The sequence below is a fragment of the Rhinolophus ferrumequinum genome, chromosome 11 (genome assembly GCF_004115265.2).
Source record: "Rhinolophus ferrumequinum isolate MPI-CBG mRhiFer1 chromosome 11, mRhiFer1_v1.p, whole genome shotgun sequence".
Lineage (NCBI taxonomy): Eukaryota > Metazoa > Chordata > Mammalia > Chiroptera > Rhinolophidae > Rhinolophus > Rhinolophus ferrumequinum.
Window position 1 is genome coordinate 52,764,551 of NC_046294.1, and position 21,193 is coordinate 52,785,743.

The 21,193-nt window shown below is 46.3% G+C and overlaps 1 protein-coding gene across 1 annotated transcript in view; it reads right to left on the bottom strand.

The window, feature by feature from the left end:
• The window catches only part of TENM4 (teneurin transmembrane protein 4), a 719,375-nt gene that overhangs the window by 76,212 nt on the left and 621,970 nt on the right, over positions 1–21,193 (bottom strand). Inside the window, exon 18 of the mRNA XM_033120388.1 lies at positions 16,094–16,310. Within this exon, the coding sequence (XP_032976279.1) occupies positions 16,094–16,310 (217 nt within the window). The remainder of the gene's footprint in view (positions 1–16,093; positions 16,311–21,193) is intronic.

Below are 21,193 nucleotides of genomic sequence, written 5' to 3' on the forward strand. Positions count from 1 at the left end.
ATATAATGGAGTTTTGGGGTGTTATTTTCTACTCATCCTCAGAGTCCCATGTAAGCCGTTATCACCTCAGTGAAGCTGTTACCACGTTTTCCTGGCACAATTAATCACCCCTCCTCTAGGCTCCTCCAAATTTTCCATGTATCTCTTCATGACTGTGACTGTCATGTAATTACATCATTCACAGTTACATAGCAATCTTACATACTTCCCTGTGAGCCAGAGGAGGGTTGGGACCACATCTCCAGGGGCTATGAGAAGCACGTGGTAGTGCTTCCTGAGACTTTGTCAGGTGAAAAATGATCAAGTCACTGAAACTCAGAGAGAAAAGACTTGCTCAAGGTCATAGAGCAAAGAACTCACTTGGTTGAGGTGACACTCAAAGTTAGGACACCTTCCTTCCAGGTCCTTACTCTTACTACCGTCTTATGTACCTTCAATCATGAAAATTCACTTTAATTGAATTTAAAATTAAGTAATTTAATTAAGCACTGCTGTGCTTCAAGCTGGGCACTGTGTTAGGCGCTGAGGTTATAGAAATGCATGAATTACAGCCCCCGATTGCTTGCTGGAGCTCACCAAAGCCAATTTGAAATGCCCGAGTGTAGTTGTCTCTGACACCAGTGAGTCAACACATGGGTTTGGCATATGTCAGGCAGCTGGGATACAAAACAAGCAATTAGGCTGGGTGAACTCTGCCAGGAAGGAGTGCTCGTGCCAGGCCAAGAGGGGCGTCAAACATGCTGGCGTCAGTCCAATCATATTCTCAGGGCCTGACTGAGGAGCCCTTGCTGACACCAATGAGTGGAGAGATCTGCCTGATTGCTTCCTGAGGACAGTGGCCGGGTTTGGGAGCAAGGCAAAACCACTGTGAAACAGAATCAAACAAATAAGACACAAATCTCAACTGTGAGTCAGGGAGATGTGGTAGGGGTGTGGCGAAAAGTGCCCTGGGCAGGGCGTCAGTTCCTACTTTTGACTCTGCTAAACAACTGTATGACCTTGGAGAGTCATCTGACCTCTGGACCTCCATTCTCTCATCTGCCCATGCAGGCTGAAGTTTTTCCCAACTGGATGTAAAATGGAATCCAACCATGTTAAAGAATGTATAATGGTTTTAATCTGGTGCTACCCAATCCAGCTCAAGTAGCCCTACTACGCGCTTCAGAATCTTAATGGTGAACAGGACAAAGACGATGCTTATACTTATCCCGAATTGTTCCCTCTTTCTGGAACCTTCTACTTGTCCTGTTCACCTGACAATTGCCTCCTTACCCTCAGCACCCACCTGGAGCATTTACCAAATGGTACCCCAGCACTCCTACCCTTCTGAGTGCTGTCACATATCGGGCCATCTCTTCCCCTCGGCAGCCTGAGTTCCTTGCAGTCAGGGAACACCTCTTCCTCCTTGCTGTATTCCTAACATTGAGCATGGGTGTCGCTTATTTCTGAGTGGGCAAAAGAAAGCCTCCACCAAAACAAGGGTTTGCCCTGGAATTTGGGTGCAAGGCACAGAGTAAGCTCTTGATCAATTATTTAGTGACTGAATAAAGAACGGATGTGTTTCTGTAAATGAAGGTGATGCCAGAGAACTCTGAGCTATTTGACCTTGACAAAAGTTATGGCTAGGGAACTGAGGGCTGGAGGGGCTGGGCCTTTCCAGTTGGTTAGCCCAAGCTGCACGGCACAGCTCAGTTCCTTCCCTTGGAGGACCCGCCCCACCTCACCTTGCAGCCTGCCTACTTTGATTTTGTAGCCTCTTCATCTGTACCACATTTTTGAAAACTTTAAAAAATGAATGCCAGAAAGTAAGGTTTGTTACTTAATGTATATTGTACAAGCCGATAAAGGAAAGTGAAGGGAGAAAAACTGCAGCCTTAACTTTGTTATTAAATGAAAACAGAATGAAACTGGTATTCAGGAGATTGGAATCTAGGCTGTGAAAAGTAACTTTAGTCTTTCTCTGCTTTAAAGTATTTGCTACTCTATGCCACTATTATTTATGCAAATCATTCTGTTGCATTACATGTTTTAAACGTATTTATATGCCTGACTTGTACCAAACCTGAAACTGTTTTCTGCTAACTCATGCTGATTGACTGGGGATCTTCTCAGCATCTACTACACTTTATCCAACATCTTGTAAGAACCTTATTTGGGCCCAAATGAGAAGCCCACCCTTTCTGTAAACATCTTTGAGCTGGTTCCTTAGATGTATTTATATTTACTAATAAGTTGTACACACAGGCCATCATCATGAGCTAATGGCCTGTCAAACTACCCCCATCAAGGGGGTTCCCAGTGAACATTTGAAACAGGACGCTCTGCACCTCCAAGACCTTCTTTCCAGCCCAGCCACATGCGCTGCTCTGCCACTCTCCCTTTCTAGCTTTCCATCTTAGTACTCTGCCTCAGTTTCCTTAATCAGCTTTTCTAGCCTGACCCCTTCCACCTAAATACATGTTCTTGGAAACCCACTCATCATGACATGTTAAAAGAGAACTTCCTGATTATCTCTATCAAACTTCTCATTGTAGAGCTGAGAAAATAAAGTCTAGGTAGGGAATGGACCTGCCCATTCTCACGAGAGTTGCTAGGGAGTCAGGATTCAAATTAAAGACCCATCATTCATCATCCACAAGAACTGAGGAAAGTCACTTCACCTCTCAAACCACTTACCCTCTGACACAGATACACACCCAAATAACTGGAAATCTATGTTTTAGCTGCCTCAAAAATCAGAGTTAACGTCAGCAGAGCAGGGCTCTTAAAACTTTTTGATTACACACCTTTTCTGTAAACATTTTTGAGCAGGCTCCTTGGATGTATTTATATTTACTAATAAACTCGACACATGTGCTACCATCACGAGCAAAGCATAATATTAGATTTGGAACAAGATTTGTTTAATGGATAAAAATGCGTATTTCTAATAGTCTTCTTGATAATTTTGAATCTTTTGGTGAGTTTTTTGTTAGATTCTTGAAACTTGATTCTCTTGGTTACCTTTTTCTTAGCTCTGATGACAATGATCATGATTGTTTTTAACTTCATAGTGGAGTTGAGGAAGACTTTGTACTAGAAGTCTCAGCTCTGCCGTTTTCTTATTTCCTTGGATTTGCACTGTATGATCTTTGATCTGTAGTTTCTTGGCAAGAATCTTTTTATGATACTGGACTATTTTATACGTAAGTTTTTGGTTAAAACTAGATTTTATACACATGCGTATGCACGCACGCGTATACACACACACACACACACACACACACACACACTGCAGTCATGTTGTAATACACTAGAATAAACCAGGAAAGGTCCACTGGTTTATTGGACTTTTAACGAGCAGACATTATCTCCCTCAGAATACCTCATGGACTGGTCCAGACGCGTAGTCCACAAACATTGGACCAATGGAGAAAATTAGTGAAAACTCAGAATTCCATAAAGGTAAAACATACATTTTCCCCCCTTATTTTTCTAAGATAAAGAGTAAATATCTATAGATATTATAATATTTTCTTCTTGTACTTCCTGGACCACACTGGGCACTCATCTCAGGACCACTGCACTGCACTAGAATTACAATGGTGTGTGTCTGTGATTTCTTTTTATGAAATAAACTCTAATATGCTATATATTATTAGATTCAAAAGCCAACTTCTAGCTGTGCTTCATTCATTGTAACTTATTTCAAAGCTCTTCCTATGTTTACTATGCATGTCTTTCAATCACCACAGGCCCAAACAAACAGATCTTGATGTAATCACTTAACTTATAATGCTCCTGACTTATTGGAGGGCAGGGAGATAGATGTTCTCCTGCAAATACAAGATTCCCAACTCTCTAAACTTTATCATGGTTCTTTTTACCACATTGTCGGTAACTGTGCCATACAGGCCATTTTCTGTAGTACCCATTGCTTCCAGATAAAGTCGAAACTTTTCACCTTGGCATATGCGTCCCTTCAGGCTCTGGCCCCTGCCTGCCTCTTCAGGATGACGTCCTGTTTTCCATTCTCACATTCTGTGCTGCTGCCATGTTAAATTACTTCTCATAGCCTTGCCTTGGCATGCATTTCCATGGCTCCCTGCCTTTGTCTATGCTCTCATCTACTTTGAATGTTTTTCCTCTCCACTTCTACTAATCATCTTTTAAGGCCGACCGTCAGTGAAGCTTCTCTTGGTTTCCCCCGTACAAAGAAGTCACTTCCTTCTTTGGCAAACAAAGCACAGTGTACTCATCCCACTAAAGTGTGAGCATGACTTCAAACACCCCATTTTCTTTTCTAGATTGTGAGTTCTTTAAGGGTAATGACCATGTCCTTTTCACCTCTATAACTCCAGTGCTTAGCACAGGAGTAGGTTTATAGTATGCACTGAAGAAATGTGGAGCAAAGAAATACATATCACGTACATGAATGAAGATGATGACAGAAATAGATATAGATGGGTTGAAGGAAAAGAAACACAGACAAAGTCCTGGTAAATGACAACAGGGTTCAGTTACTGGAACTCTTAATTGAACACCTACTATGTGCCACACACAATGTCGGGGGTAGGACATATTCATTTATCCATTTTCTTATTTACGTATGGGAACTATAGGAGGGCAGCGCCTGCAGTTTCTGTTTTATTTCCCATAGTGTTCTAAGCAGTGAAGTAACTAACAGTAAATGAGACACATTCCCTATGTCTGAGGAACTCACATTCTGGAGTGAATATAATTTGACTTTTAAAAAAATCCTTGTATCTGGACCCAAAGCTAGCATGGGATAAAAAGGGGAGCTGCCTGCCAATTCATTGCAGTAGACCACACAAACATTGCCCCAGTTAGGCTCTGCCCAAGAACCCTGACTGTCGTGCTCCCATTTACAATTAGGCTCACTTTAGACTCCACCAGAGGCTTCCGGATCACTTGCTGGGTATGTGGAATAAACATCACAGGGAAGTACTCCAGCTCATGACAAATACGATTTTCCTCCTGGACAGTTTTGTGTATGTGTGGGGAAAGGGAGGAAGAAACCCACAGACTTCTTCAGATCAATAGGAGAAGTTTAATTTTTAAGCTAGAAGGGTCCTTGAGATGACTGAGTGCAAGCTTCTCATTTCAGGTGAGTTACGTGATCTCTAGAGATCGGTGGAGCCTCTGCTCCATCACCCGTCAAGGCTGGGGCACCAACAGGTCTGCTATGGTGCCCTGATACCACCTGAGGGCATCCAACGACAGGACGGCCCAGTACATACTAGTGTCTCCTGGGCCCTTAGCTGTGCCTCCTGCAGAGACCAGGTCACCATTCTGTGCCCCAGCTTTATATGGCTATTGAGTTCCTTCAGACACTCAGGCAACATCTGCTCCCAGGTTCTGATGACCCAAGCCTGTGTGCAACCTGGCTGCTCAGTGCTACGCTCTGGCCTGCGTCCTCTCCCACAGGAATCCTCTGGAATATTTTCTGCTCTCTGACAAAGGTGCACACAAGAACTGAGCCCTTGGCTGTTCATAACCCTTTATTTCTAGGGACGTGAGCCCACTGGTTATGGCAAAGCAGAAGCAGAACTGAGAGAGGGTGGTGGGCAGAGATCATTTTGGACCCCAGGTAACAGGGTTGGCCAGGTCTGGGGGACATGGCTCAGAAAGACTGTCAGCGTGCCTGGGACATGGAAGGTATAGTATTACGTTAGTGCAAAAGTAATTGCTGTTTTTGCAACTATTTTTAACCTTTGAAACCGCAATTACTTTTGCAGCAACTTAATGCATGTCTAGATAGGCTGTTTTATGCTATGTAGCTAGAGGCCTGCTTCTAAGAAGACTTCTCAGGAGATGGTTTGTGTTATAGCAAAACTCAAGGCAGCTCTGCTGAGTGTGACTCCAGACACAGTTTCTCAGTGGGCAAGTTTATTCCACGACTGGGTGTCCTCTCTTCCTGTCAGAGCATAGGACAGGTTCTGCTTTACCTGGAAAGGAGAGACTAGGATAGATATAATTAGACCCACTTCCCAGGGTAGGGGTTGCTCCTGGGCGGAGACACAGAAAGAGGACTGCCGAAAGTCCTGCTCAGCAGGCAAATCTGAGGTGTGAAGCAACAGACAGCTGGCATTTAAGGGAAACAGTCATTCAAGGGACAGGGAGGCGGATCAGATGGGAGCAGGCACGGTGAGGGAGCTCCCAGGGCAACCGGACGTGGACATTCCGTGTGTCACCAGGTAATCATGCCCAGGTTCCTAAGAAGAGCGGGGATGGAGCTCCAGACCCAGATGTGGCAGGGGTAGGAGCCTGGCAAGAGAAGGCAAGGCTTGAGTCCTTGGGTGGCAGGGGCACACGGCTACTTATATCAGGAACTTAGGCACAGAGAGTGAGGTTGGGATTCTAGAACAAGACAGAAATCCATTTGACAGAGCTGGCAAGAAAAGGGTCAGACAGAGGAAAAGTTGAAGGACTTGAGGCTGAGCAGCGAGCGTTGCTCTAAGGTTCTCGAGGCCTGTAGGTGTGTTCGCTTCGGCAGCACATACGCTAGAGGCCTGCAGCACATATACTGGAGGCCTGCAGGCTAGACCCAGAAGGTAGAGTCACAAGGCTCGACTGTGGGAAGAGGAGGAGGAGGCAGAGGCAGGCCGGCCGAGCTCTCCCCTCTGCAGCGCACCGCCCAGAGGTAGCATCTGTCTGTACCACAGCCCCTCGCTGTGGAGTTCGCTTACAGCCGACCTTGATGCCTCCAGGAATGGACTTAGAGGGCCGGGTAGACTCACAGCACCGGGGTTTGGCAAGTCCTCAGCCAGCGCTCGCCAGTGAGGACAATATTAGTAACGTGATGTACGGCTCTCCAGTATTTTAACTTCTTATTGCTTGAACTTTACCAGTGTTAGATGGAAAGGCAGGAAGTCCCTGACTTACGAACACTGGAAGTACTGATGGAGAGCCCTCACTTAGGACTCCAGCTCTCCACAACTCAGGCTCTGCTACTACCTTGCTGGGCCAAGTGCTTTCTCTGAGTTAAAGTTTCCTCTTCTACCACAAAGGGCAGATGACCTCAGAGGTCCACTCGCCTCTGCTGGCCATGCTGCTAGGAGACTTGTGTCAATGATCGAACCACGCTAATACTTCAGGCTAAGATCCTCAGTTTCCTTCCAGGTCTCATGGTGACACTAAAACCTATAATTAAGTGCATGAACTTGTTGCAACGATGTTGCTAACCTTTTTTGATATCAGAGGCATTATTCATTATGAATTTGAACCAACTGGACAAACAATTAACCAAGTTTACTATTTGGAAGTGCTGAAAAGGCTGCATGAAAACGTTAGACGACCTGACTTTTTGCCAACAATTCATGGCTCTTGCATCACGACAATGCACCAGCTCACAAGGCACTGTCTGTGAGGGAGTTTTTTGCGAGTAAACAAATAACTGTATTGGAATAGTCTCCCTACTCACCTGATCTGGCCCCCAATGACTTCTTTCTTTACCAGAAGATAAAGGAAATATTGAAAGGAAGACATTTTGATGACATTCAGGACATCAAGGGTAATATGATGACAGCTCTGATGGCCATTCCAGAAAAAGAGTTTCAAACTTTCCTTGAAGGGTGGATTAGGCGCTGGGGTTGGTGCACAGCTTCCCAAGGGGAGTACTTCACAGGTGACCATAGTGATATTCAGCAATGAGGTACGTAGCGCTTTTTCTAGGATGAGTTTGCGAACTTAACTGTCATACTAATAGAAGTGCCATTGCTAATGCTAACACTGCCTCTTGCTATTAGTGATAACAGCTACTAGCACTTATTAAATGCTTACCCCCCTGACACATAAGTGTTTTAGATCTCATTTAATTCTCAGACATCCCCCATGAGGTATGGGTTATTATATGACAGATGTGATTAAGAGACTTGTCCGAGGTCACACAGCGAGCAAAGGGCAGAGCTAGGATTCAGCCCTAGGCTCAAGACCTGCCTCTGAGGCCAGTGCTCGAGCACCAAGACCTACTGCACATTAGCTTTTCTCTTTGTTGTGCAGTCTGAGAGGGAAAGTCAGGGCCCACTAGGGCTGTTTAGAGTTGTAGTAGCACCATGCTGTGTAGATTTCCAGACTAAAGATGCTGAGATGGAATAGAAAAGACCTAGCAGAGAAGAACAGAGACTCAGCACGTGGGATCTAGGGCCAGTTGGCTTGGCTTCGAATGCTGGCTCTGTCACTTACAAGCCCTATGTCCTTTGGCCAGGTGACTCAACTTCTCTGTGCCTTAGTTTCATATCTGTAAGACAAAGATGAGGAAGTCCCTAGGTCATCTGGTTTGGGGGAGATGTAAAGGTGTTACTACTTATGAAACTTACAAAGCATTTCAAACAATGCCTGATACATAGAACACCCTTGGCAAATGCTAGGTGCTATTACTGAATGCGTGCTGTGTGCCAGCCATTGGGCTTCTGGGTATTTTACCTCATTTAATCTTCCAAACAAGCTGCAGCATGGGAATTAGTAAGCCCACATTGCAGGTGAGGAAGTTGAGCCTGGCTCGCCCAAGGTCACGTGCTTTCACTTGCCCCAGGACTTGAACGCAGGCTGTCTTCCCCCTCTCAACCCCGAGTGCTTCCAGCTTCAGCACAGCAGCAGCCTCTGCTAAAGCTTCCTGTGATGGACAGCTAGGAACAAGCTCAAGCTACAAAGCAAACAGAGATTGTAATTCGGTTTTGAGATCAATAACGGGATGATCAAGTGGCACAAGAGGAGTTGTTAGCTGCTCATCAGGATGATGTGAGAAGTTGCTGCCTGCATCCTGAATTAAACTCACCTAGTTGCTTTATCATCATAAACATTCATTTCGATGTGGGGAGGGATTTTTTAAAAAGCAACATGAATAATATATGATGGTTGACATTTTGGAGGAAGCAGGATCTTTACCTTCTTCCATCTTCCATCAGGGTAATTTATCCTTGTCTTTCTTTCTGTCCCCCCCCAACCCCCACCCCTTTTTACACTGATGGGGTAGCCTGTCGGCTCAGCTTGTTCTGAAAACGCAGGAGTATAATTCAATAATAAATTCGCTCAGAGGCCAGCTGTCAGGAAGCTGGTGTTTATTTGAACTCCATTAGATGATCTCTACTGCTCAGCCTCTCTGAGGACTCTGTGAGGGCTACGTTAGGCCTCGGGCAGTGTGGGCGGGTGGCATGGCAAGCAAATGCTTTTCTGGAACTGCTCTGCGACCGACACTCGTGTACGGCTGGAGATCTGCAGTGGGCTGATGAAAAAAATTACATCGCATACATGATCTTTCCTCCCTCTTTTCCATGATTATTTCCTCTTGTAAACTCTGGCTTTTAAAACTCCCGGAAACTTTGTGCCTTTATAAAGGATCTGCAAGAAATTCTGAAGACTTACATGACATCAAGGTTATTTCCCTTCTGTTTACAGCCAGTTTTAAGTCCTGATGGAGATGAAACACTCTCCTCTGGCTAGTGAACAGGCGAGGGGCCGATCTTTCTCAGTGCCCGCCCCAAACCACCCTTCTGGCCTTGTGGTCCTGTATGTTCTTCCTTCTCTCCTCTGCCCCCCACCCTGCACACCAGGATCATACGCCATCTTTATTTCAAATGTTAGAGCATGTCTGTTGACTTTTTTTCCAACTTTTCTAATTAGTTTCAAGGGTACAAAGCAATGTAATAGTTAGACCTTTAGACCCCTCATAAAGTGATAACCCTCCCCCAAGCTACTACCCCTCTGACATCTCACATAGCTGTTATAATGCCAGCGACTGTCTTCCCTTTGCTGCTCTCCACATCCCGTGACTATACTTCACCTTTTTCACCCAGCCCCCAAAGCCCATTCCCATCTATCACCCTTCCTGACTTTTGATTTGTAAAATAATATCACCATCATTATGTTCCAGCCACACTGCAATTGTCTCCATTCTCTGATTACCCTGGAAAACCATGCTCGTCCCTCCTTGCAGAGGAACATTGTTAAATACGGCTCAACTGAAACCCCTCGTAAGCAACATAGCCTACTCAGCAGTGCACACACACACACACACCATGTTTCCTAAAATACATATCCTTTTAATGGTGTTTCACTGATATTTTCCATTCCATTGTACCCAATTCCATTTAAATTTACTTCTATTAAAAAAATAGCTTCTACCCACTACATTGATTTCTTGATGGACTAATGGGCTGTTGTGACCTGAAGTGGGATAAATAATGGCTCAGCGGCCAATCCTCCTCACTGAAATGTCTGTCTCAGGCCAAAGGCCATCTCCTACCAGAAGTCTTCATTCATTCGTTCATTTGTTGGTTTGCTCATTCATTTTTCAAAAACAAACTTACTGTTGCCTACTCCGAGTATACAAGGCAATGTAACAGTTAGACATTTAAACCCCTCATAAAGTGATTGCCCATCCCCCAAGGTGCTGTGCCAGGTGCTGCAGAGGCACCAGACGCAGGCCCTGTGGTGTGGACTCAGGCACGAGGCCCTGCCTTGAACTCTCAGAACACTTTGTCTCCGTGTCTTTTCAGACATTCAGCTGTGGCTGACTGGCTGGCTCACTGACTCATTCTACCATTCGTTGTGGTTTAGTCTGTGCCAACCCCTATGCTAGGCATTAGGGGTCTGATGATTGGCAGGGCATGGGACACCACAGAGCCCGTAGTATAATGGGGTACAGAGGCATATCTTTTTGCAGGCCTAATGCAGGGGAGGTGCTGATCAAAATTTACCAAATAGCCCTCGTGTTTTGTGGGCACCTCTGTCCCTCTCTGAACGTAGCCAATCTCTCCTCTCCACAGGATGTGACCCTCTCTGTAGGACATGACCCTCCGCCTCCTTTGCGATGGATGCTCTGGTCACCCATCCCTCCTTTTTCTAAAGTCCCCCTGACTCCTTGAGTCTTTTCTCTTTGGGCTCAGGGTGTCCCGTCTGCTGACTTCTGTAATAATCTGTTCTCATCTTATTAATGAGCTCATAATCTATTAGGCTTCAGGGAGCCCAGCAAGACTTGACAACATCACGTTATTTCTCTCACCAATGCAGTGTCCTCAAACATATTCTGAACCGATATTCAGATAACGTGGGGGTGGGGGGTTCTTTTGTCAGAACCTCTTCCTATAATCTGCTAACCGGTCCCACACCAGCAAGCCACAACCATTCACCGAAGTGACGTGTCTTCCTTATGTCCAGCCCTTCCAACCCAGTCAGTCCTTCCCAAGAGAATATATACAAACCAAGTTGTATATGTAACAAGAAAAGCGCTGCCTCGAGTGTCCTTTCAGGAGGGAACGTCCCATGCTGCCCTCCCTTTCCCAGCTGCCTGATCCTAAGCTCCACAGACTAAGTCCCATGATCTTGTCTCCTTGTATGGACAGGCCATTTGGGGATCCTCCTTCCACCTACAGAGCTGAAGACTTCTCCTCCTCCTCTCCCACTCAAGTCTCAATAGAGGGCACCCTGCTTTGTATTCTCCCCAGGACTCCAGGTGAGGGACAGGTGTTTCACTAGGCAGGTGGGGTCCAGGCATCCAGGACAGGAAAGAAAGATGGAATTCGAGCCCCCTGATCTGGTGATGGTGGTTTCCGAGCCTGCTATGTCCCCTACTACTTTAGACTGACTTTAGACCACCTCCATCACTGTATGTGGAGTTGAGAGCAACCATGGCAGACGGTCAGATAGAGCTACTATATTCATTAAATCTGTATTAAACCCCTGCTCTGGGCCAGGCGTAGTCCTGGGATCTGGGGACACAGGTGAACCAGACAGGCTTCCTGAGGGCGACCTTCCTCCCTCTAAGTCCATCTGGCAGTACTTTTGCCTCAGTTCTGTGTCAAGCTCTATGCTCTTCTCTAAGGGATCCAGCCGAGCCCAGAGCCCACTCTGCTGGGTTGGGCCCTCACATCCTGGGGCGCTGCTGCCCATCCTTCCCTGAGGGCTACCTCTGCGCCAGTACCTCTGGCACCAGCTGGGATGCTGCAGAGAAGCAGAAGGAACCCCCTTCCCTGAGTTAGACACACGGCCGTGAATCTGCGAAGTGAAGGAGCTGCCTTTCCTTGCTGGGCTCAGAAATGCTGTGGGGTTTCTGGTTGACAGCCTGCTTCTGGGAGCCTGTTAAATGGACTCCCATTCAGACTCTAAGAAATGTGGCGCAACATACAGGGTGCAGGCGGATATGGGGTTTTCTGTCAGGCACAGGCTTTGTTGTTATACAAAAGCACCAAGTCAAGTCTGCCTGCCCATCAGAAATCTCCCTCTCTGGAAAAGTGCCACTGGATTCCTCCCTAACAGGGATCCCGGCTGACAGCCGGCTGGTAGAATGCTGCCTTTTCCCTTCCCCAAATAAGGGCTGACAATCTAAACCCGCTTCCTCCCTGGGTGGCTTCTGGACTTTCCTGGAGGGCACGTTACTGTCAAGTTTCACTTCCAATTAAGAAAGTGGATTTGGAAGCTCTTTTCAACATCACCACCATCATCATATCATTAGCAAATTTTTTTGTATGTGTGGCCAGTACTGGGTTGAGACTTTATGTACATTTTGTTTTTTTCATTTAATTCTCACGGCAACCCTGAAAAATAGACATTATGATCCTGCTCGTAAAGCTGAGGAACTTGGAACTCAGAGAAATTAAGGAATTTTCTCAAGGTCACCCAGCTAGAAAGCGGATGCAACAGACTTTAAACCCAGTTCTAATTCCAAAGCTTGTATATGTTCATTAGGCTAGGTCGCTGCCATTAAAGCCACCATTCACTGACCACCTGTGTGCCAAGCCCTGCGCTAGGGGCTTTATTCCAGTTAATACTTTCCGTGGCTTTCATGAATAGTTGCTGTTATTGTCAGTGTACAATTGGAGGCAGGTGCACAAAGGTTAAATCATTTCCCTGAGGTCACACCGAGCAAGTGGGAGGTCAAGCAGATTCAAACTCCTGGCACATCCTATTACTCAACCTTCCTTCACGTGAGAGGAAAGAAAGCAACAACCCAAACTTGGCAACTGAGTTCACTTTATCCCAACTGTGCAAATAAACACTGTGTTACTGGCCCAGATCAAGGTCATGGACTATCAAGGAGGTAGTCTAAAGAAAAAAGCATCTGCTGCCTCTTCTTTCCGGGTTTCCAGTCACTAGGGCTCGTTTTACATAAAATCTGTTTGGGGACACTCAGCAGTGACGCACAGCTATCTCATCTGAATCTAGATGAGCAAGGAGCAGAGACGTAAAGATTCAGGCAAATGGTAGGTAGGTAAAAGGAACTTTTACAGTAACATTGGGAAACTTCCATTATCAATGCATTTGTAGAGCAAATACCATATAGTCCAATATTATGGGTTTGGAGACTTGTGTGGTCTTTTCTTTGAAAGCATCTGTAATTTAACAGAAAGGGATAGATATATAAACAATAATCTGGGAGCTGACATCTACTTCTGCTTCTGCTACTAATCTGTAATGTGAGTTTTAGCAGATGATTTAACCTCTCTGGAATATGATTCCACAGTATACAATTAAGTAAAATAAGATATCCATCTAGCTTCCCTCCCACCATCTCTCCCTCTCTCTTTCCTTCCATTTCTTCATTGTTCAAGGCAATATGAGTATATATGCAGATTTGTCTTGTGCAAATAAGTGCTACAGTGAGTAAGATGCACTCCTTTCCTGGAGGACTCAGTTTAGAGAGTTCACAGACATTCACATATTCGCCACATTCAGCCACTTGACCAGAGCCACGCATCCAGTAGTGGCGGAGCCAGGATTTGAAATACAACGGGCCTGACTCCCAGGCCTATGCTTTTCCCTTTAGCCGAGAGGTCCATTTCTCCCAGTACAAGTTTCTCAAGTTTCCCACTTGACAGCCTCCTTAAAGCAAGTCAGACCCACTCGGGTCACAATACTGAAATTCCTGTGCAAGTCCCTCAGTGATTCATGGCACATAAGCAGCAGGCTTGGTAAGTGACCAGAGGACATGCAGGGGACATGGTCCCTGCTGGTACTGATCAGGATGGCATTGTAAGCGCACTTCTTAAGCAGAACAGACGCTAGCAGCCAACCAGCCATAGCCCTAATCAGATCCCATAATGGGTCTAGTAAAGAAAAGCTGAGCAAGTAATATTCCCCTTGGTTGGAATAATATTTATACCTCCAGTTGATTAAAAGACCTTATGCCAAGGGAAGGCCGACAAGCACACATACAAAATCATACAGTTGAATAAGGGAGCAGGAAGCTTCCTCCCCAGAGACAAAAGCAGCATTTCTGGCCAAGAAAAACAAATAAGAGTTTTCCTCACTTTATTTCTGCTCCTGGCTCTGCCACTTGACTAGCCTGTGAATGCGGGAAGGTCACGTAACCTCTGAGGTTCTCAATATTCTCAGGGTAATTTGAAGGCTTTGGACTATCAAGTACCTTCATTTGTAAAACGATTCAAGTTTTGTTTGCTTTTACAGACTCATATCATGCGTGACCCTCTTGCTGGGCTCAGAGCACTTCCCCCAACTTCCCTTTCCCCATCTTGTCATTGCTCCCGTGAGGAAGGGCTGGGCGGAGGGAAACCATGGGCCCTGCGTCCGATGGTCCCTGGTGTGACTCTGGCTCTGTCATACCCCAGCAGCGAGGCCTTCTCCTTAGAGGCCCATTACACCCTGGGGATGATAATACCACATACTGGGGTGGCTACCCTCATTCCTTTTCAGGTTCCTGTCTCCCCTTCCTCATTCTCCTTGAGCAAACTTTTATGTTCTCATAGTGTCAACGCCTGCGTGTTTGTTGATGGCTCATAAATCAACACCTCCAGCTCTAAACCTCCATGTGAGCTCCAGAATTACATATCAACTATAAATAGGTATTTCCTCCGGGATGTCCTACTGAGGCCTGGCCCTTCCTTTTCCTTACAGTGCTCAGGTGGAAATCATCCTTGCTCCCAGCTCTACTCTACTCTCAGGTTCCCAACCTGGTGAGGGCACCACCATCTACCCAGGCATCTGAGTAGGAGATCCCTGTCTCTAGCATCCCTCAGACCCAACCCATGACTAAGCCCTGCTGACTTCCCCCTTTACACAGAACCTGAGAAGGTCCTTCATCCTTCCCACCCCTCAGCAGTACCTCGTTTGTCCACTTAGGGCAGGAACTCCCAGCACCGAAATCAGGATCATGGCAGGTACACAACGTGTGACTACTCAGTTGAACTGTGCTGACTTTTAGAGAAAGCTCTGCATACATGGAGCATCACTACATTGGAAAACATTCCAGAGAGATTATTATAAATCCCTCCTTGTTGGATACCTTTCCCTAGTTCACAGACCCTCATCTGGGAAGCAGAGAATAGAGAGCAATCTTTTCCTGGCTCCCGTGCCCTTTCGTGCCTCTGGGACTTTGCACAAGCTGGTTGCTCTCCTTGGAACACCCTCTCCCTCCGTTGCTTAGCTAACTATTTCTCATCTTGAAGACTCAGTTCTTAAGTCGTGGCCTTCCCTCTACCCCAGAGCTCTTCCTCTGTGTTCCCTGAATCTCCTGGGGGCATATTTCTGGCTTATCACACTGGAACTGTCTCTTTTTGTCCTCCTAGTAACAGACGATGAGTGACCAATGAGCAGGGGCTGTGTTCTACTCATTTCTGTGATTCTAGCACAGGACCTGACACAGAGTAGACCTCAGGAAAAAAACTGTCCAATGGATGACACAGTTGAAAACTTGTGAAAGAATGCATGGGCATAAGGCCTGGGACACCAGCCGAAGTACCCCACTCCCAGCCTAGCAAGCCTTCTGGCCATCAGCTCTGAGGGGATGAACAGTGTTAAAGCGTTTCAGCTCATCTGGAGCCTGCAGAATCAGTAACAGCCGACTGCAAAGTGGGTATTGATCCAAGACTCCCCTTGGACCTTTGATTTCTCACTCTCTCCATCTATCACCCAGCGGGAACAACAAAACTTTGCTCATAAAAATTCCAAATGCCTAGGATAGCATATTTCCTAAATGTGGGTATCTGCGGCTGCTCCTCTGCCTCCCTGACATTCCATCAAGAGCCTTCAAGGCCCACTCCTGGCCTCCTCCCACCCCCACGCACCCAAACACGGCCCCGGAAGTCATTCGGTCCTCCCTCAGAGAGCCACGGCTAGAGATGGGGCCCACTGGACTCACCCTCCATCAAAGGGGTTCTCCCCAGGGATGATGTGCGTGCTGTCCCTGCCCACAAGGAACTTGATGCGGTCGTAGAAGGAGTGCAGGTTCTGCTGGGACACAGGGGCCTGTGTCTCCTGGATGATGTCCAATGGGTCCGGGGAGCCCAGGCACAGCGGGTTGACATGACAGAGGGGCTGGAGGCAGCAGTCAGGGTCCATGCAGTCCACCAAGCCGTCTACAGGGGTGACAGAGCATCAGGTTTATATCGCCATGTTCACTCGGCCACAGGTGTCCACAATGCCTTCACTCACTTCTCTAATTTCCACTCATTGAAAAACTTTATTAAGTGCCTGATATAAGCCAAGGCCTTTGCTGGGCACCAAGGAGCTCCAGGTGCTTCAGATCTGGTCCCCCCCCCAGTCTAGTAGGAGAGACAGACAAGTCCGTGTACAGTAGGTTATGTTTTTTTCATAGCAGTAGAAGGGATTCTATATAAGAAGGCCCAGAAGTGAGAGAATACATTGAGTTGCTAAATTCAAAAGCTGGGCTCAGGAGATGAGGGGAACAGCACAGGAAGAGACTGCCAAGGTTGGCAGGTGCACGTGTGCCGGACTTCTAGGTGGGGAGCAGGTTAGGGAGTTTGCATTTCACCCTCCCTCAGGGTCCATGCGAGCTACTGAAAGGTCTTAAGCAGGGCGTGGAAGCTGGGGGCTTCACGGGCGGGGGTGGTCGCTGAGGTGGCACAGGGGAAATATAATACTTGTTGAGACTACAGTGTTACCAGTGCAGATTGAGAGAAGTGGATGGTTTTGAGCCACATTTAAGAGGTAAAACCGATCAAGCCTGGCAATTGACTGGCTTTGGGGGTGAGGATGAGGCAGTATCTTGAAGGCACTGAAGTTCTCAGTTTCTCTCCCAGCTGCATGTAAATATGTGGAGACCCGGCTCTGCCTGCTGTGAGAGGCATTCTGAGTTTACTGGATGGTTCTAAGTCTCTGACTGAGTTGCCACTTTCCAAAGTGCAAAGAAAGAAATTCCACAGGACCACAGAGTTTGGCCCTTATTATTCCAAAGTGCTTTTATAGGCACCCAACAGAGTAACTGAAAATAGATAACAAACCTAGGGATTAGAGGTGCTACCCAAAGCTGGGGACAGGGAAAGCCCAGGGTTACAGTCTCTGCGCTTTGCAGACAGAGAACAGTCTAAAGACCTGTGCTCCTCTGGGGGTTTAAATTCTGCCTCTCCGGCTGCTTAGCTGTGTGACTTTGGGCAAACTGCCCTACCACCCTGGGGGCATAGGTCCTGTTCTGGGCCTATTTCTGTTGTATCCGCAGCACTTACTGTAGGTGTTTAAAACATCACTGTTAAATAAATGAATGAATGAAAATGGAATGAATGAATGAACAAATGAATCAGGGGAGGAAAATCAAATGACAGGCCAGAAAAGCAGAAAACCATCACCTTCATTCAATTTAAGAAACAGTATGGCATCATGGGAGGATCATTGAGCCTCAGAGACGCAAGATCCAGCTCCAGATTGAGTTCCTGTGTTTACTCTCTTTGAGCCCCAGTCTCATCACGGACATGGCTCCCTCACTTCTATCTCCAGGGGTTGCACTATAGATGCTGCCCACCAGAGTCCTGCAGATGCATTGGCTGGACTGAAGCCCCACCCACACAGATAGCACCCCTACGACTCCTTACTTGCCTCAGGGGTGTTGTGGTCTCAGGCGAGTTACTTGACCTCCCTGAAACCCAGTGGGTTAGGGGAGTCCGGGCACATTTTCCTTAATAAATTAGGGACAAAAATCCCTTGTCTTGCTCACTTCTGCATGGTATCCAAGGCCTCATAGCTTCCTGAGGGCAGCACAATGGTAAAAGAGTATGGACTCCAGAGCCATACTGTCTGGGGTCAAACCCTGGCTCTGAAACTCATTACTGTGTGACCGTGGGCAAGTTAAACTCTGGCTTCAGTTTCTCAAATCTCTTATGAGGGGATTATAAAAGAAAGCGTCACATAAGTATGTGTTACATAAATAAATATGTCCCCAGATTTGTCAGAGTACCTGACACATAGTAAGTACTGAAGTAAGGGTGGTTAGTTTTTCTTCCCGACCCTGAACCTAGAACAGGCTCACTAAAGTGAAGGGCCATTTGTCCTGCGTCTGCTCACCTGCCAGATTCATCCTGAGAGGTGGTGGACGGGCCTCCTGTCACCCCAGCACTGTCCTGAATCCTAACTTGTAGCTCCTGTCCTAGCTCCCAGAGTCACCAACTAATTGCCCAGCAGAGCACCTGTCTTTTCCGGCAGTCGGCGGGCTCCATTGCAATTTCTTGTGCTGCCCTGTCAGACATTGCTTAAACACACAATTACAGGCCGAGCTGAGGGTTATTTGCATTCTGCTACTGATGTTAGCATGACAGATTCAGCAGCCGCATCCATAACTCGGCAGAAATGCTCCATTATTCAATCCCAGCGAGCAGGGCCGTTGACCATTAAATCAGCTAGCACAATTGAAGGGCCGTGAAAAGTCATGGCTAATTTGAAATTTTATTAGCTATTGCCTGCTTTTGTTTACCACCAAAGCAGTTCCTGGAAGCCAGGCTTTTACCTTTTTATAAACACTTTGCTCTGTGGCACCTTAGACGAACTGGTTGCTGTTCTCTAGTCCTGGGGAAGGTGAGCCAGGAATCACTGTTATTGTTACTAATATTTACATTCGATGACGATGACGATGACAGTGGTGATTATCACAGCTGCCGCGTATTGAGCACGAGGCCTTGTGGTAAAGGCTGTACTCGGAATGTTCTCAAGGAAAGTGTCACTGAGTCTTCCCCACTCAATGAGGTCGCCACTGCCATCACCACCCCCGTCATTCTGGAGAGAAGGGACCAGAGGCTGATCATAAAGGTACAGTAACTTGGTCAAGGTCGCATCGTCAGGGAAGAAGTGGACTAGGAATTTGAACTCGGTTTTTTGTGAAATACGAAAGGTGCTTTGAGTCCTGAAGAGAGATTTTTAGGAACTATTTCTTAAGTGGAAAACATGAGTTGGTAAGTCTCGCTGAAATATTACTCTGGTGCGCTCCTCCATTTCAGCAGTCATCTCCCCTCGACTGTAATTTTGATGTTCTCTCAGTCTCCCTCTCCAGACAATGGGCTCCTGAGATCAGTGCTATCTGACTCGTTTCAGGAGCCCAGTACCCACTGTTCTAGCTTTCACCTTTGTCCTTGCTTCTGGAATATGGGGACCCCCCTACACCTCCTTTTCCTTCCCCTTTTAAAAACAAATTCAGCAGTGAATTTTAAAACCAAATTATTGTTTCTTGTGGCCAGAGGGCCTTTGTGATGACCTAGTTGGCCATTCTGCTGGAAATGAGCTTGAACAAGTGTCCTGATAACAGACTCTAAGGTGGCCCCCTCCCTTGATTACATTTCAGGACAGACTTTTCAGGATGCAGTCTGGCCTTGGGGAACTGAATTAGATAAACACGGCCCTGGCAACACTATGTAGGATAGTAGAGACCTCAGGAGACTTGAAGATTGGGGTTCTCTGAAATGGAGATATCACACAAACAGTGCTTTTATGAGAGATCCTGGGACTGGGGAATTGTTCACTGTATGTTTCACAGGTTAGAATGATTCATGCCAGGTCAAGAATTATGTCTGCCTACACCTGCCTATGTTGACGCTCCCTAAAGTAGTAAATTTGGGCTAAACCTCTGCTAACAGAGACAATTATATTTAAATGAGATACATACATATTTTAAAAATAATTGGGACCCACAAAATTCTTATCAAAGGCTCAGTTCACAAGACCAGCTTTCACGCAGACCCCCTTTATATTTTTAAATGCAACATATGGCAGCCTGCAACATGGCATATGGCAGCTCTACAGCAAGAGAGAATCTTCCACTGTTTAAATTTCTTAGGCATAGATGACAATTTTAGAAGAGTCACATTAAGAGGAAAAAGTATCCTTTGGGGACTGAAAAGTAAATTGTGAGGTGGATTAGAAACTCATTGATATGTAGTTTTTGGGATTCTCTGGTTTGGATCATTTTGGAAACATTTACGTTTCCTAAGCACGTCATATTTCACTTAATTGTACATTAGACAAAAGTTGGTTGACTTATTAAACTCCATGTTTCATATGTTTGCTATCCCCATTGAGAGATCCTCATTATCACAGCAGAAAAACACAAAGCAAAACAAAAAAAGAACCCCAAAAACCCACCAGGAAAAGAGACATGATTTTCCTCCATTTCCTTCAAGTTTCCAATAAAATTCTCCTAGACTTGAAACTCCAACATTTGGAAAAGAACATTTTTTCACCCACAAATTTCTTTTTCCCCCACAGTTCTGAAGGCCTCCTCCCTGTCCTTATAAGAGGGGCAGAAGAAAATGTCAGGGGCCATTCAGGCTGCTAGAGTCTGGGAGGGCTGAAGTGCAAAGCTGCATCGAGCGTGGTCTCCGGTGGGGGTGAAGGGCAAAGGGAAGGGAGAAGGAAATGGCCAGAAAAAAGGCAGAATAGAAATTAAAAGGAAAGATGGAAGGAAAGGAAGGAAAGAAGGAAGACAAGAAGGAAGGAAAAGAAGGTGGAAGGGAGGAAGGGAGGGAGGAGTGAGGAAAGCAAAAGAAGAAAAAGGGCCAGGTGTCTGGGGCACTAAATGAACATTCCAAAGTGGTTCATGCACTCGTGACTCTTGAACTTGATGACCCGCCATTCCCCGCCTCCAGTCCTCAAATGGGGTACGGTGCATGGAACACTGTTGTTTGCTAACATTTCCATCTACATGGTGCCGACTTGAGGATGAAGGCCATGCCATTTCCTTTTTCATCTCTCCTCAGTGCCTCCCCTGCTGGAGGGTGTCAACTGATTTGGGAGAAAACAATTCAGGCTAGAAGCCTGAAGACCCAGTTCCTTCCCTGGGTCTGCCACTCTCTAGCTGTGAGACCTTGGGCATGTCCTTTCATATGTCTGAGATGCCATTTATTCATGTAAAACCGGGATAATAAGCTCTGCCAACCTCTCAGGATTTCTGAATGGTTCCTGGGTTGTGAAGAGTAAGTGAGTAATTCAATGTAAGAACGTTTGGTGTCCTTCCCGTGCCTGT